At 42.7% G+C, this 17,337-nt stretch overlaps 1 protein-coding gene across 4 annotated transcripts in view; it reads left to right on the top strand.

Annotated features, from left to right (window-relative positions):
- Positions 1-5,094: 5,094 nt before the first annotated feature.
- Positions 5,095-17,337, top strand: part of LOC110498725 (mediator of RNA polymerase II transcription subunit 24) — a 32,725-nt gene continuing 20,482 nt past the window's right edge. Inside the window, exons 1-14 of one of the 4 annotated variants that reach the window (XM_036955633.1) lie at positions 5,095-5,249; positions 6,022-6,152; positions 6,255-6,337; positions 12,213-12,251; positions 12,369-12,442; positions 12,744-12,967; positions 14,440-14,551; positions 14,649-14,799; positions 14,950-15,063; positions 15,201-15,248; positions 16,174-16,256; positions 16,376-16,462; positions 16,704-16,803; positions 17,111-17,253. In XM_036955633.1, coding sequence (XP_036811528.1) covers positions 6,023-6,152; positions 6,255-6,337; positions 12,213-12,251; positions 12,369-12,442; positions 12,744-12,967; positions 14,440-14,551; positions 14,649-14,799; positions 14,950-15,063; positions 15,201-15,248; positions 16,174-16,256; positions 16,376-16,462; positions 16,704-16,803; positions 17,111-17,253 — 1,388 coding nt within the window. In that variant the 5' untranslated portion in view covers positions 5,095-5,249; position 6,022. Of the gene's footprint in view, positions 5,250-6,021; positions 6,153-6,254; positions 6,338-12,212; positions 12,252-12,368; positions 12,443-12,743; positions 12,968-14,439; positions 14,552-14,648; positions 14,800-14,949; positions 15,064-15,200; positions 15,255-16,170; positions 16,257-16,375; positions 16,463-16,703; positions 16,804-17,110; positions 17,254-17,337 lie in introns of all 4 variants that reach the window. The other 3 variants (XM_036955632.1, XM_036955631.1, XM_036955630.1) reach the window with 3 other exon arrangements.

Below are 17,337 nucleotides of genomic sequence, written 5' to 3'. Positions count from 1 at the left end.
ACAAAAGCTTCGTCAATATAAAAGGAAAACAAGAAAGGCGCGCGAAAATCCTCTGGGACACTGCAGTGTCCACTCATTCAGGGGTCTTACTCCCTACTTTTTCAGAATACAAGCCTGAAACAATTTCTAATGACTGTTGATATCTAGTGGAAGCCATAGGAAGTGCAAGTTGAGTCCTAAGTCAATGGATACTGTAATGGCATTCAATAGAAAACTACAAACAGAAAAAAATCCCAATTACTGGATGGATTTTTCTCAGATTTTCGCCTAACATATCAGTTCTGTTATACTCACAGACATTATTTTAACAGTTTTGGAAACGTTAGAGTGTTTTCTATCCAAATCTACCAATGCATATCCTAGCTTCTGGGCCTGAGTAGCAGGCAGTTTATTTTGGGCACGCTTTTCATCCAGAGGTGAAAATAGTGACCCTACCCTAGTGAAGTTTTCACAAGGTGACACTATATCTTAACTCCTCCTCCACATTTACTGGATTAGTTCAACAGTGCAGAAGAGAACCTCCACCGGCCATTTTCTTATTTCGTCAAGACCAGAAAGGAAGAAACGCTGCTCTGGCGTTGCTTTTACGGCTGATAACTTAGGTTACTCTATCACTGACATCACTGTGTCCCCAGTGGACACAGGCCCTGCTCCGGCCCAGACAGAGTCTCCTGTGTCAGGCAGAATGGAAGCCATTGTGGCCCTGGGGAACAGAACATCCACACAAAGACAGGCTGGGTTGGAGGCGTGGGGTGTTAGGGGGAGACAGCATCTCGCCCAACCTGACATTGTCTATGGCTATGCCACTTTATGTCAGGCACAACAATAACCGAAGAGTCCTGCATTTAACCAGGGAATTCTGCATTTAATGCAATGCACTACACTACCTCTCAACTCCACTGGTTTGTATGGTAACTACGGGCTCTTAGGGATGGGCCACTGACAGAACTAATATGGCGTCTGAGATGGGCACACAGAGGACAGAGGACATTGCTGCTGACAAAGACAAGTGAAACTGGAGACACACAGTGACAGGTCCCCACTACTACAGACAAGGACCTTACTTGAGAACCCCGAAAATGAATGTCCCTATTACATAAGAAGTCCATTCTTTCCCATGTCATTCATTCACTCTTTGGTAATCTACTGTGGTAAATTAAATAGTTACATTATGTAAGATATAAGTAAATAACATGTATGGTTTTACATATACCTAAATATCAAAAGTATCAAAAGTAAATGTAATTGCTAAAATATAAGTATTGAAAGTAAAGTAAAAGTAGAAATCATTTCATATTCCATATACTAAACAAACCAGATGGCACCCTTTTTAAATATGTTTTATTATTTAGGGATAACCAGGGGAACACTCCAACATTCAGACATAATTTACAAACAAAGCATTTGGGTTTAGTGAGTCCACCAGATCAGAGGCAATAGGGATGACCAGGGATGTTCTCTTGATAAGTGGGTGAATTGGACCATTTTTCTGTACTTTGAGTGTCAGGGAAAATCTATGTAGTAAAAAGTACATTGTATTTCTTCACGAATGTAGTGAAGTAAAATTAAAAGTTGTCAAAAATATAAATAATAAAGTACAGCACAGATACCCCCAAAAACGACTTAAGTAGTTCTTTAAAGTATTGTTACTTAAGTTCTTTACACCACTGTCATTATGTGGGTGTACTGCTGTAACAACACAGAATAAAAAAATATATTCAAGTCCCATGATGGTAGTGACTCTGCTTATCACTTATTAACCATCATTTATTCACGTTACTTTACGTTCATAAAACATTTCAGTTGTTGGGTATATTACATTTGTTTTATTGGATGACTTTATTATTTCATTCCATGTCATCATCTCATCTCTATAGAGCTGCAGCCTATGCTTTCTGACAAAAGTCACTATTTTGAAGTAAATAAGGTATACTTTTATGATTGTTGAATACCAACTATCAATCACTTGGATCATGTATTTTCAGGTATAGATACCTTGTGAACAGTGGAGGCTGGTGGGAGGAGCTATAGGAGGATGGGCTCATTGTAACGGCTGGAGTGGAATCAATGGAACGGAGTCAAACGTGGTTTCCATATGTTTGATGTGTTTGATACCGTTCCATTTATTCCATTCCAGCCATTACAATGAGCCCATCCTCCTATAGCTCCTCCCATTAGCCTACACATTCACGAAGCAACAGCTGCTCTCTACATCCCCCTTCATAATACTCCATTCTTCTGACTCTTCTGGAGCAGGTGTAAAAGAAACACAGACCGGACAAGTAGATGCTTAATGGATTATGGTCATTGTAGTTAATTACCAAGTTTTAAGCATTACACTATGTACAATATTGGTCCTGTTGGAAACTACAACTCCATACTACATCGCACAGTTCAGGCTGGTATCTGGTATCTGATTTATCTCTTGAGAAACGATGCAAAGCTCAGAAAAAACAGAACAACATGGAATTCAAATAATTGAATCGGTCTGTCTATTAGTTGTTTAAAAAACCAAAAATAACCAACATTTCAGTTAATGGCTCAGAACTAGTAGGCCTATTGTGGCCTTTTTAGTGTGATATGTTACCATTAAATTAGTAATTGTTTATCCATATCATATTTTTTTGTTAATCTACACCTAACCCACTGTATTCTCTGTGAGGATTTGTCATAGACACAGACAGATAACACATCTCTGTATATTTCCTATTATGGCATCTGTGAGAGCATGTGCAGCCCCATTGAGCCCATCTCCATTTTGAAGTAGTCCATTTTCTTCCTCTACTACTGCTATGAGTTGGTAAACAAACTGAAAGGGTGCCTACTGCCACCTGCAGTGTGTTGTTTGAACATGTATAAAGCCAAGGTTGGCGATTTACTGCGACCTGCAGTTATGGTTGGAATGTTTGTTCACAAGTATAATTCATTGGCTGACCCCTCCTGGTGAACACCTTGTGAACTGGATGGAATTATGAAATCCTTTCTTTAACCCATAGGAAGTCCCACCCAGTTGACTACTTCAACATGTGAAATTCCTCAATGGCGCTGCCCATGCAAAAATGGGTTTCTGGCACTAGAATTGTCTAAGTCTATGTGATTTGTTACTCTAAGCTCTCAGCCAAACCAAAACATGTAATTGTTCTGTGGCAAGGAGCTCATCCAACATACAGTACCAGTCAAAAGTTTGGACACACCTACTCATTCAAGGGTTTTTCTTTATTTTTACTATTTTCTACATTGTAGAAAAATAGTGAAGACATCAAAACTATGAAATAACACATATGGAATCATGTAGTAACCAAAAAAGTGTTAAACAAATCAAAATATATTTTAGATTCTTCAAAGTAGCCAACCTTTGTCTTGATGACAGCTTTCCACACTCTTGGTATTCTTTCAGCTTCACCTGGAATGCTTTTCCAACAGTCTTGAAGGAGTTCCCACATATGCTGAACACTTGTTGGCTGCTTTTCCTTCACTCTGCGGTCCAACTCATCCAAAACTATCTCAGTTGTGTTGAGGTCGGGTGACGTTGGAGGCCAGGTCATCTGATTCAGCACACCACCACTCTCCTTCTTGGTCAAATAGCCCTTACATAGCCTGGAGGTGTGTTGGGTCATTGTCCTATTGAAAAACAAATGATAGTCCCACTAATCGCAAACCAGATGGGATGGCGTATCGCTGCAGAATGTTGTGGTAGCCATACTGGTTAAGTGTGCCTTGAATTCTAAATAAATCCCTGACAGTGTCACTAGCAAAGCACCCCCACACCATCACACCTCCTCCTCCATGCTTCATGGTGGGAAATACACATGCGGAGATCATCTGTTCACCTACTCTGCGTCTCACAAAGACACGGCGGTTGGAACCAAAAATCCAAATTTGGACTCATTAGACCAAAGGAGAGATTTCCACAGGTCTAATGCCCATTGCTCATGTTTCTTGGCCCAAGTAAGTCTCTTCTTCTTATTGGTGTCCTTTATTAGTTGTTTCTTTGCAGCAATTCAACCATGAAGGCTTGATTCACGCAGTCTCCTCTGAACACTTGATGTTGAAATGTGTCTTTTACTTGAACTCGTTTATTTGGGCTGGAATTTCTGAGGCAGGTAACTCTAATGAACTTATCCTCTGCAGCAGAGGTTACTCTGGGTCTTCCTTTCATGTGGCGGTCCTTATAAGAGCCAGTTTCATCATTGCGCTTGATGGTTTTTGCAACTGCACTTGAAGAAATGTTCAATGTTCTTGAAATGTTCCACATTGACTGACCTTCATGTCTTAAAGTAATGATGGACTGTCATTTCTCTTTGCTTATTTGAGCTGTTCTTGCCATAATATGGACTTGGCTATCTCTTGTATCACCATGCCTATATTGTCACAATACAACAGATTGGCTCAAACACATTAGAAATTGAAATAAATTCCACAAATGAACTTTTAATGAGGCATTTAAATGCATTCCAGGTGACTACCTCATCATACTGGTTGAGAGAATGCCAAGAGTGTGCAAAACTGTCATCAAGGCAAAGGGTGGCTGCTTTGAAGAATCTAAAATCTAAAATATATTTTGATTTGTTTAACAGATTTTTTTTCTTTCACCTTTATTTAACCAGGTAGGCCAGTTGAGAACAAGTTCTCATTTACAAATGCGACCTGGCCATGATAAAGCAAAGCAGTGCGACAAAAACAACAACACAAAGTTACACATGGGATAAACAAACGCACAGTCAATAACTCAATAGAAAATATGTATAGTGTGTGCAAATGAAGTAAGGAGGTAAAGCAATAAATAGGCCATAGTGGCGAAGTAATTACAATTTAGCAAATAGCACTGGAGTGATAGATGTGCAGATAAAGATGTGCAACTAGAAATACTGGTGTGCAAAAGAGCATGATTCCATGTGTTATTTCATAGTTTTTATGTCTTATTTATGTCTTAATGTCTTATTATACATTGTAGAAAATAGTAAAAAATGAAGAAAAACCCTTGAATGACTCGGTGTGTCCAAAATTTTGACTGGTACTGTAAGTGGGAATGTGGTGTCCTCTAGTGGCAAAAAGTGGTAATGACAGGTTTGAACGAAAAGAAACCAATGGGCTTGCTGTTTACTCAGAGCTGTTTCTCTTGACCAATCAATGCTAACGATGTTGTTATAGTAGGAAAAAAATAGAAAAAGATGGCGTTCATTGTCTTGTAAATCTGACTGAGTACCACGTTAGGCTAACGTTACATTTATACATTCTCGACATTTCATGTGAGTATAAATTGAACTGGTAGTTTATCTATCTAACGTTACGTATATCATAGTATTCATTTTGAATACGCCAGGGCTCTCGTTCAACTTCACCCTACCTGCACAGACAGACAGCTAGCTGTAGCTAGCTAGCCACTTTGCGGAGGAAGACCGATTGCTAGCGTGTCATGTTTTTGGTAGATAATTATATTTCTCAAATGCACATTGTAATATGTGAACAACTGTCTTGCGAACATAGTCTACACGGGGGAAAACAATAAACGAGCTAGAAAGTCTCATCCGGTACGGTAAAGTGTGTATGTAGTAGTTATGCCTGGTTCATGGGCATAGCGACGCGTTACGTGCGCCCGAGCTTTCTCCTTCGCAGATTTCTTCAATACTTTTGTTACTTCTCACCAAAGCAACGATGTTGTTTGAGCGCAGATACATTCTGTGTGGGCAGTGTGTAATTTCTCCAAAATACGAATTAACAACTTTTTAACACTTTGTTTACAAGTGTCTGGTTACTGTCTCTGGTTCATGCATGCGTGTTGGATCTGCACTACAAGCGTCATTGCGGTCCGACGCATAGCGCATGAACCAGAGGTACATGCATAGCATCTAAGTCGTGAGCCAGCAGTGTCGACTAGGCACAACTTTGTCGCTAGTTTCACCAAGAAAAACGTACATCATGGAGCTTATACATCGTATGACATTGATATGTGCAAAAAACGAACTCTTGAATTCCATGTAAGGCATGTGGTTGATAGATAATGTGTGTGGCACTTGTCAGTATGAAGGTGGTCAATTTGAAACAAGCCATCCTCCAGGCTTGGAAGGAGCGCTGGAGCGACTATCAATGGGCCATCAACATCAAAAAGAACTTCCCAAAGGGAGCCACATGGGACTACCTCAACTTGGCAGGTCAGCTGATTTATGTTGATCATCCATATCAATGTTTGGGAAATGGAAAGTCAACAATGAATGTGTATGATTTCATTATTGTTGTATTTCCCTATGTTCCAGAGGCTCTCATGGAGCAGGCAATGATTGGCCCTTCTCCCAACCCGCTCATCTTGTCCTACCTCAAGTATGCCATCAGTTCCCAGGTAAGGTTTACATTTTGAAACCCATATTTTACCATATACATAACCTCAAAATACACACATATTCCAGGCCATACGTGAAAATAAGCATGAATAATAAGCTTGATAAAAAGCATGAAACTTAATTCACTTGTACAGTTTGAGGCCCTGAACATTTTCAGATATGGATCACAAAAACCATCACAAAAAACCATCACAAAAACGACTCATGGCAGCCATTTTCCATTCCACCATAACTAAATCATGTATTTTGCGTCATGTCTCCTGAACCAAACATGAAAACATAGGGTTAGACATTACACATTCTATGTTTTGATGGTCAAGGATTACAATGGTGCCATGTACAACAACATAAACAGTTCAGATTATTATATAATGGTGGAGTACTGGAATACCTTGAAAATCAGACGTTTTCTCAAGTTGGTACTTAAAAAGTACTTGAAATGAGAGGAGAACAGAAAATGAGGTAATATGTTAATATGAAAAATATTAGTAAAATGCCTTGGTGTAGCGAATTCATTTCCATGCAGACTACCGAGTTATATTTCGTCATGTGCTTCACGTTCTGGTTGCCAGGCGCGCTCGCTCTTTCCACCCACATTGCCACTCAGACAGGCAGGTACAGAACTGACTGATTAGCTGCCAAACGTCACATTGATAGCTAAAATGCCATATATAGATGTATAGATTCATGTATAGATTCAATCTTGCCTGGCGGGATATTGATGTTTATGAATGGGTTTTGCCAGACCCAACCAGGGATGTAGTGGAGGATAAATGCCGTTTATGCACCTTTGTTATTTTGTTCATTAGCATTTACGCACTTTTTGCATTTCCAGTGTTGCTCAAGGCTTCTCGATCTGAGTTCTAATCGCGCCTAACTCTGAACGAGTGACGGATTCATGTATGCTTGTCATATTCGCCAGCTCCCCCGGTTTTACCTTGTTACCAGTGCATTCATTCACCACTTTGTCTTTGGAAACTTTGCCGTGTCAACAGAAATCCCCCAAACAAAAACCCTCTGACTCACGGAGAATGAGTAAATAGTCTGTGATATTTCAATCAGATGTCTAGCCAGCTAGATAGATCAAGGGCTCTGTAGGAAAAAAACTCAGAAAGGCTCGAACCTAGAAAGAAACCTAGAGGTGAACCAGACTCTGAGGTGTGGCCTGTCCTCTTCTGGCTGTGCCGGGTGGAGGTTATTAGAGTACATGGCCATTTTATGCCCAGATTGTTCTTCAAGATGTTCATAGATGACCGGGAGGGTCAAATAATAATCACAGTGGTTGTAGAGGGCAACCGGTCAGTACCTCAGGAGTAAATGTCAATTGGCTTTTCATAGCCGAGCAGAGAGTCGGAGAGACTCCGGGACAAGGTGGCACATCCGGTGAACAGGTCAGGGTTCTCTCGCCGCAGGCAGAACAGTTGAAACTGGAGCAGCAGCACGACCAGGTGGACTGGGGACAGCAAGGAGTCATCAGGCCAGGTAGTCCTGAGCCATGATCCTAGGGCTCATGTCCTCCGGGAGGGAGAGAGACAAAATTAGAGGGAGCATACTTAAATTCACACAGGACACCAGATAAGGAGAATTACACCAGATATAACAGACTGACCCTAGCCCCCCGGCACATAGACTATTGCAGCATAGATACTGGAGACTTGCAGTGGGTCAAGGGACACTGTGGCCCCGTCCGACGATACCCCCGGACAGGGCCAACCAGGCAGGATAAAACCACACCCACTTTGCCAAAGCACAGCCCCCACACCATTAGAGGGATATCAACGGGCCACGAACCGACTACCCTGAGACAAGGCTGAGTATAGCCCACAAAGATCTCCTCCACCACACAAGCCCGAGGGGGCGCAATACCTGACAGGAAGATCACGTCTGTGACTCAACTCACTCAAGTGATGCACCCCTCCTAGGGACGACATGGAAGAGCACTAGTCAGCCAGTGACTCAGCCCCCGTAATATGGTCAGATGCAGAGAATCCCAGTGGAGAGAGGAGCCGGCCAGGCAGAAACAGCAAGGGCAGTTTGTCACTCCAGTGTCTCGCCATTCACCTTCGCAACCCTGGGCCAGACTACACTCAATCATAGGACCTACTGAAGAGATGAGTCTTCAGTAAGGACTTTAAGGTCGAGACCTAGTCTGCGTCTTTCACATGGATAGGCAGCTCATTCCATAGAAATTGAGCTCTATAGGAGAGAACCCTGGCTCCAGCTGTTTGCTCAGAAATTCTTGTGACTGAAACATTTTGTATACATTATTTGTCTTCAGGAACGCAGTTAGTTGCTGCTCAACAGCTTTTTCCAAAAATAGTGAGAGGAATGGGAGATTCGATAAAGGCCGATTAATTTTTAAAAAGATTTTCCGGGTCAAGGTTTGGCTTTTTCAAGAGAGGCTTTAATACTGGATAGGGAGCCATTTGTATTGTTCAACAGGAGGGCCAAGCACCGGAAGTAGCTCTTTCGGTTCAACTGAGCTTTGGAGAAATATGCAGATTCAAAGTGGAGTCTGTAATTATTTTTTTAATGATCATGATCTTTTCATCAAAGTTTGAATTTATCACTTCTGAAGTTAAAGCTAACATCTGTTGAATGCTGCTTTTTAGTTCGCTTTGCGACAGGATTAAAAATACATTTTGGATTGTTCTTGTTCTTCTCAATTAGGTTGTAGAAATAGGATGATCGAGCAGCAGTGAGGGCTCTTCGATATTGCACGGTACTGTCTTTCCAAGTTAGTTGCAACGGAAATGATAGAGCGCCATTTCCGTTCCAATTTTTTTGGAAGCTTTCTTCAGGGCTCGGGTATTTTCTGTTTACCAGGGAGCAAATTTCTTGTGCCCAATGTTTTGTTTTTAGGGATTTGACTGCATCCTAGGGTATTAGGCAAGGTTAAATTAAGATTCTCAGTTAAGTGGTTAACCGATTTTTGTACACCAATGTCCTTGGGTACGTGGAGGGAGTCTGGAAGGGCATCTAGGAATCTTTGGGTTGTCTGAGAATTTATAGCACCGCTTTTGATGATCCTTGGTTGGGGTCTGAGCAGATTATTTGTTGTGATTGCAAACGTAATAAAATGGTGGTCCGATAGTCCAGGATTATGAGGAAAAACATTAAGATCCACAACATTTATTCTACGGGACAAAACTAGGTCCAGAGTATGACTCTGGCAGTGAGTAGGTCCGGAGACACGTTGGACAAAACCCACTGAGTCGATGCTGGCTCCGAAAGCCTTTTGAAGTGGGTCTGTGGACTTTTCCACGTGACTATTGAAGTCACCAAAAATGTGTATCTGCCATGACTACAAGGTCTGATTAGTTATTCAGGGAACTCCGTGAGGAACGTTGTATACGGCCCAGGAGTCCAGTAAAGAGTAGCTATAAAAAGTGATTGACTGGGCTGCATATATTTCATGACTAGAAGCTCAAAAGACAGTCTTTTTCTGTAAATTGCAATTTGCTCTCATAAGTGTTAGCAACACCTCCACCTTTGCGGGATGCACAGGGCTATGGTCACTAGTGTAACCAGGAGGTGAGGCCTCATTTTAACACAGTACGTTCATCAGGCTTGTGCCATGTTTCAGTCAGGCCGATCACTTCAAGATTATGATGTTTCGGTACCCTTTCCCAGATCTGTGCTTCGACACAATCCTTTCTCCGAGCTCTGCGGACAATTTCTTCGACCTCATGGCTTGGTTTTTCCAATCAAGTTGTAGAAACATCTCAAGGATGATCATTGGAAACAGGATGCATCTGAGCTCAATTTCAAGTCTCATAGCAAATGGTCTGAATACATATGTTAAGGTATCAGTTTTTATTTTTAATACATTAGTAAATGTTTCTAAACCACTGTCATTATGGGGTATAGTGTGTAGATTGATGAGGGAGGGGGAAAACGATTTAATCAATTTTAGAATAAGGTAACAAAATGTAGAAAAAAAGTTGATCTGAATATTTTCCGAACGTTCTGTGGGTGTCCCTGAGTAGGATGATACACCATTTCATGGAGCCACAATCTATAGGTTAGGCCAGGGTTTCGCAAACCCGGTCCTGGGCCTCCCCCCTGGGTGCACATTTTTTGACCTAGCACTACACAGCTGAATCAAATAATCATTGCTTGATGTTGAGTTGGTTATTTGAATCAGCTGTGTGTAGTACTAGGGCAAAAACCAAAACGTACACTTAGGTTGGGCCCCAGGACTGAGTACACCTAGGGTCGGCCCCAGGACCGAGTACACCTAGGGTGGGCCCCAGGACCGAGTGGGAAACCCTGGGTTAGACTGTACAGTGCAATATGATTGCCCAATGCACACAATAGACTGACTTTGACTGTGGAAAATCCCCTTCAATGTCCTGCAATAAGAGCCAAGACGCTAATACTTGTTTATACTCTTGAGAATTGTTTTCTGTTGGTGTCACTGAGTACGCTGATACCCCATTTCATGGGTGCACAATCCGTAGCTAAGGCTTTATAGTGCATAGAAGTATGCCCCCAATGCAATTATGCAGTCTAATACTTCCACAGTTGGATTTCAACAGTTTTTTTGTCAAACTAATGAATCATTGTATTTCATTTTAAATGATGTAACAACATTCCAATCTAGTCCAAATTGGCATGATTTCCCTGTGTGTATTTGTTTGCTTTGCTTTCAATGAGGGAGTTTTTTTTTAAGGCAAACTGCAAATTCTACTTTTGTGACTAATCGTTATTGTGGCTAGATTTCAGCAGGAGGAAGGACACAACTATAGCAAACGTATAGATATGTATTATGTAGAACAAACATGCCTCTGATTCTAAGGAATCATGTCAGTTCTGTTAATGGCATTTCTATCTGCACTGTACCAAAACGTTTTTTGTACTAAACATGCCCACTGAGCTGTAGAAGATCCCCCGCTCTGCCCATCGCTTGTCTGTCTGGAAAGCTTCCTCAACTGAAAACGTGTGGTGGGCAGGGTCGGCCCAGGCTGACCCCACCCACAGCCCATACCGCCCGTTCCGGGGCGAGGGGTTTCTCTAGCGGTTAGAGCGTTTGGCCAGTAACTGAAAGGTCGCTAGTTCAAATCCCCGAGTTGACAAGGTGCAAAATCGGTTGATGTGCCCTTGAGCAAGGCAATTAACCTTAATTGCCCCAGAGTCACTGTTGATAATTGCAGACCCTGGCCGTTACCCCATTCTCCAAGGTTGTCTCATGGAGAGTGAGAGATGCAAAAAACACATTGTGAAATAGGACAAACACAAACACCTACCCAAATGAATATTAGAAAATCTGTGTTGAGATATTTTCAAAGGCCTTCCTGTGTTCCATGAATTTACACAGTATACACTTTCACAACCAGCGGCAAGACGACAGCTGAAATAATATTATTTTGCATACGTTGTCAGAAAGTGATTTTATTGGAGTTCTTCCCATTGTTTCCCATGGTACTTGACCATTTTATATAATAATCAGAACTGTTTCTGGTGTACATGGCACCGTTGTAATCATTGACCAGCAAAACATAGTTGCAAACCTCACCCTTTCTGTGTTATCATGTTTGGTTCAGGAGATATGACACAAAATAAATGTTTTTGTTATGACGGGGTGGAAAATGGTCAGCAGGAGGCGTTTCTGCGATGGCTCCATATCTGAAAATGTTTCCGGGCCCCAAACAGTACAAGTGTACTAAGTTTCATGCTTTTATGAAAAGGTGAACATCACGTTTCATATTGCTTGGACTTATATAAGATCTGTCTTTGGTTGTTGTCATATTGAAGGGTTAATCTGCATATTCTTCTCATGGTAGGCAAGACAGTGTAGGAGACTTGCTGGTGAAAAAAAGGTGCTTGATTTATGCACAATTATTATTAATGGTAGCCATTGTATTTCCTCAGATGGTCTCTTATTCAAGTGTTCTCTTAGCCATCAGTAAGGTGAGTTGAGTTCCTCTTTCTGTCACTCTGGCCAATAACAACTGTCTGACTGCTACCAGACATGCATGCTTTCATCGGATGACAACTTGTCTGACATGCTCCTTTTTGTTTCTGAAGTTTGATGACTTCTCCAGAGAGCTCTGCGTCAAGTCCCTGTTGGAGATCATGGACATGTTCTGCCACCGTCTCAGGTACTTCACACTTGCTTTATCCCGTCCCACGCCCATCCTGTTATATTCTTCCTTCCTTTAAATTTGACAATGGTGTTAGCCCTAGAAAATGTTTCATCCTGGCTCTGCTGAGAAAGAGAACTTTCTTTTTTTGTGTTAAATATGGTTGAAGCACTAATAGTTATGAGTCTGCTGGTTGAATGATTCTCAGAGCGTCAGAGAGCGAGTGCATTTCTGACATCAAGTCATCTTTCACATTGAAAAATAATACCCCAGAATAATCCCAAACATCAATTCTAACCCCACCCATCCGCCATCCCAGCTGCCACGGGAAGGCGGAGGAGTGCATCGGGCTGTGCCGGGCCCTTCTGGGTGTGGTAGTGTGGCTCCTGACGGGCTGCGCCTGCTACTGCGAGAGGCTCAGGGAGCTGGGGCCGTCGGCCAGCACAGAAGCCAACCTGAGGGCCTGCCTGGAGAGGCTAAGGGAGTTGGTGAACAGCCAGAAGAACAGGGCCCTAGTCCACATCGCTCGCCTGGAGGACCAAGGTCAGTTGGGGGATACAGAATCTTCTAAGAGGTTTTCCTATAACTAAACTCAGCAAAAAAAGTGTCCCTTTTTCAGGACCCTTTCAAAGATAATTCATAAAAATCCAAATAACTTCACAGATCTTCATTGTAAAGGGTTTAAACACTGTTTCCCATGCTTGTTCAATGAACCATGAACAATTAATGAACATGCACCTGTGGAACGGTTGTTAAGACACTAACAGCTTACAGACAGTAGGGAATTAAGGTCACAGTTATGAAAACGTAGGACACTAAAGAGGCCTTTCTACTGACTCTGAAAAAGACCAAAAGAAAGATACCCAGGGTCCCTGCTCATCTGCATGAAGGTGCCTTAGGCATGCTGCAAGGAGGCATGAGGACTGCAGATGTGGCCAGGGCAATAAATTGCAATGTCTGTACTGTGAGATGCCTAAGACAGCGCTACAGGGAGACAGGACGGACAGCTGATCGTCCTCGCAGTGGCAGACCACGTGTAACAACACCTGCACAAGATTGGTACATCCGAACATCACACCTGCGGGACAGGTACAGGATGGCAACAACAACTGCCCGAGTTACACCAGGAACGCACAATCCCTCCATCAGTGCTCAGACTGTCCGCAGTAGGCTGAGAGGCTGGACTGAGGGCTTTTAGGCCTGTTGTAAGGCAGGTCCTCACCAGACATCACCAGCAACAACGTCGCCTATGGGCACAAACCCACCGTCGCTGGACCAGACAGGACTGGCAAAAAGTGCTCTTCACTGACGAGTCGCGGTTTTGTCTCACCAGGGGTGTTGGTCGGATTCGCATTTATCGTCAAAGGAATGCGCGTTACATCGAGGCCTGTACTCTGGAGCGGGATTGATTTGGAGGTGGAGGGTCCGTCATGGTCTGGGGCGGTGTGTCACAGCATCATCGGACTGAGCATGTCATTGCCTGCAATCTCAATGCTGTGCGTTACAGGGAAGACCTCCTCCCTCATGTGGTACCCTTCCTGCAGGCTCATCCTGACATGACCCTCCAGCATGACAATGCCACTAGCCATAATGCTCGTTCTGTGTGTGATTTCCTGCAAGACAGGAATGTCGGTGTTCTGGTGAGTCTGAGGAGGAGATGCACTGCAGTACTTAATGCAGCTGGTGGCCACACCAGATACTGACTGTTACTTTTGATTTTGACCCCCCTTTGTTCAGGGACACATTATTCAATTTCTGTTAGTCACATGTCTGTGTAACTTGTTCAGTTTATGTCTGTTGTTGAATCTTGTTACCTATATTTACACATGTTAAGTCTGAAAATAAAAGCAGTTGACAGTGAGAGGACGTTTCTTTTTTTGCTGAGTTTACATGTAGTTAGCTGCATATTATTTTGATAAAACTGAAATAACAATGTATTCATATTGTTGTAGCATTTGATTTGAATGAATTTCATTGGTATGTGTGACTCCACATCATATGATATGTTTCCAAAGCTTCCTGGACCAATGTGGAGCAAGCTTTGATCAAAGTGACAGAGGGGCTCAACAGTCTGACCAATCAGACACTGAGAGGCAAGCTGGAGGAGTGCATTTCATTGGTGAAGAGGTGAGAATGTAGCACTTATGGGGTACAAGCCAATGGCCTTTGTAAACAATAATTTAATGGCTGTTTTTATAATCATCTGACCAATCTTCCCCCTCAGTATTCCTACGATTCTGTCTGAACAGTCAGACCCCCCGCACCAGTCGTTGTTCCCGTCGGTCCACGCCTTCATCATGCTGGAAGGAACCATGAACCTGACAGGGGAGACTCAGCCACTGGTGGAGCAGCTCATGATGATCAAGAGGATGCAGGTGAGCCTTAATTGGTCTAGAGTTAACGTATGCAACTTTCACTTTGAGTTTCGCTTTTAGTTGAGGGAAGTCGTAAATCCGTTTACTTCCTGAATTGACTGAATTGAAATGGAATATTGACCCCCAAGCCCGGTGCATTCCCCTGTGCAGCGTATCCCTGCGCCGCTCTTTGTGTTGGAGATCTGGAAGGCGTGTTTCACTGGCCTCATCGAGTCACCAGAGGGCACCGAGGAGCTCAAGTGGACCGCCTTCACCTTCCTTAAGGTACTTCTCACAATGAATGCCAGATAGTTACAGTATATAAATGTTTCATGGTCCTTGGAGCAAGCATTTGAATGTTTTTCTTTTCATTGAACCCATATGAGATGTCACCATCTTACTGACCATCCTCTCATCTCTAGATCCCCCAGGTTCTCCTCAGGCTAAAGAAGTATCCCCAGGGTGAGAAGGTACAGGTATAGTACTGAGTTATTCTCTTTACATCCAAAACAATCCATGGTTATAAGATCTGTTTCAAGTGTATTTACTAGTAATATACATTGGAAATATGAAAGGGGTAATCGAGGGGCTGCATTCTGTGGAAAATAGACGACAACTAACCATGCACGGAGTTGCATTATTTTCCTGAGAACGCACAGAGCCCCGAGTTGGTTATCCCTTTTATACCAAGGCTGTAATTGAACACATTTGCTGATAGAAATGCGTTCCAAAGCTCACTGAAGTAGCTAGCAAGTTTATGGGATAGCTGCAGTAGTTGCCTTGGTAACCAAACAGACTTGCTAGCTTGGTTAACCAAGCCGTCCGTCCTAGCTTGCTATTATGAAAATCGAATTAAGCAATGCCAGTAATATTTTCAATTTGACTTTTTTTGCTTTCATAAGCAGCTCAAACATAGAACATGTAAGAATGAACTTCATAGCCATTGAATTATGCCGTGTATTATAGGGCAATAATGCACGCTCTAGAACAGGGGAGGTACTGCAGGGAGTCTGCAGACAGATAGATAAGTAAATGAAACCACAAACGTTATTGAATACAGGGCTGACCACTTTTGAAGATACCTTGGAGTGAGATCTCTCCTGAATGTGGGAGTATGGGCGTCCCGTCCTTAAATACAGTTTTAAAGCTAATTTCCTGCAATTCATATTTTCACATGGCCCATGACCAGGGTGGACACAAATGTTTTAAAAATCACAGGTCAAGTGTTTTTAGGATTCTTTTAAAGTTGAATAAACACTTAAAACACACTGACTTGGTTTGAAGTTACTTTGAAATGATTTGGGCGTGAAATTTAGAGTATGCTCTCTGGGGAACATATAATTATGTTGGTTTTTGGTCTCTGTCTTGACATGCATTATGGTCCATCTGCAGCAGGACTTCATGGATGACGTGAACATTGCCTTTGAGTACCTGCTGAAGCTCACACCACTGCTGGACAAGGCGGACCAGAGATGCAAGTGAGTGATAATGGAAAACTGAACGGAGGAAGCATTATGTTATAAGCATGTTTATAACTGTCGGACAGGTTATACAGGGTCTGACAAGCTTTTTACTCCGTGTCTGTTTTTTTTTACAGCTGCGACTGTCTAAGTATGCTACTGCAGGAGTGCAACAAGCTGTCTCTCCTGTCAGACTCCAACACGACCAACCTCACTTCTAAACGGTACGGGTAGCCATCATGCCCCTTCATATGTGTAGCATCACTGAAAGAGAATGATACAGTATAAATGCATCAAGTTTGCCACTAATATCTTTCATTCTGTCTCCTCCTCTCTTTCCTATCACTACATTATTCTTTCTCTCTTTGCTTGTCTGTCAGTGTCTGGCTCTCCTTCTTTCACTCTCCTCTGTTTCCCCCTTTCTCTATCTCTTGTGTGTAACTTTTTCTTGAGGGCTGAGGACAGGGAGTATGCTCCACGGCTAAAGACTGCAGAAAACGCCAACATCCAGCCCAACCCAGGCCTCATCCTGCGAGCCGAGCCCACTGTCACCAACATCCTCAAGGTCCTCGTTCTCCCCATGCCAACCCTACCTAGCTTTACAGTCAGCGGGAGGTTCTATTTCAACTTGTCTAATAGAAACGCTTGTTGTCGTTTTCCATTTCAAAATGTTTAGCTACAGTGTGCCCTAATGAACACGATGCTGACTTTTATCCCGTACTATATCCCTGAATAATTACTGATGTAAAGACAGTTAGTTCACCTCATCATAAAGCTATCCCAGAGCTCCAACTTTTACTAAACAACTTCCAGGTCACCCATATCACACTCTCATTACTGTGTTCTATGTCTGTCTTCTCCTTTTGTGTTAGACGGTGGACGCAGACCACTCCAAGTCTCCAGAGGGCCTTCTGGGGGTGCTGGGACACATGCTCTCTGGGAAGAGCCTGGACCTCCTCCTGGCTGCTGCCGCAGCCACGGGAAAACTCAAGTCCTTCGCCCGGAAGTTCATCAAGTGAGACACACATCAAGCCACTAATAGTCCATCAGGACTGTTCAATACAATTTATTGACAGACTCAAACCATATTACTGTGGAG

The sequence above is a fragment of the Oncorhynchus mykiss genome, chromosome 20 (assembly GCF_013265735.2).
Source record: "Oncorhynchus mykiss isolate Arlee chromosome 20, USDA_OmykA_1.1, whole genome shotgun sequence".
Taxonomy (NCBI): Eukaryota; Metazoa; Chordata; class Actinopteri; order Salmoniformes; family Salmonidae; genus Oncorhynchus; species Oncorhynchus mykiss.
Note: the sequence above shows the minus strand (reverse complement) of the source record. Positions and strands in the feature narration are given on the sequence as shown.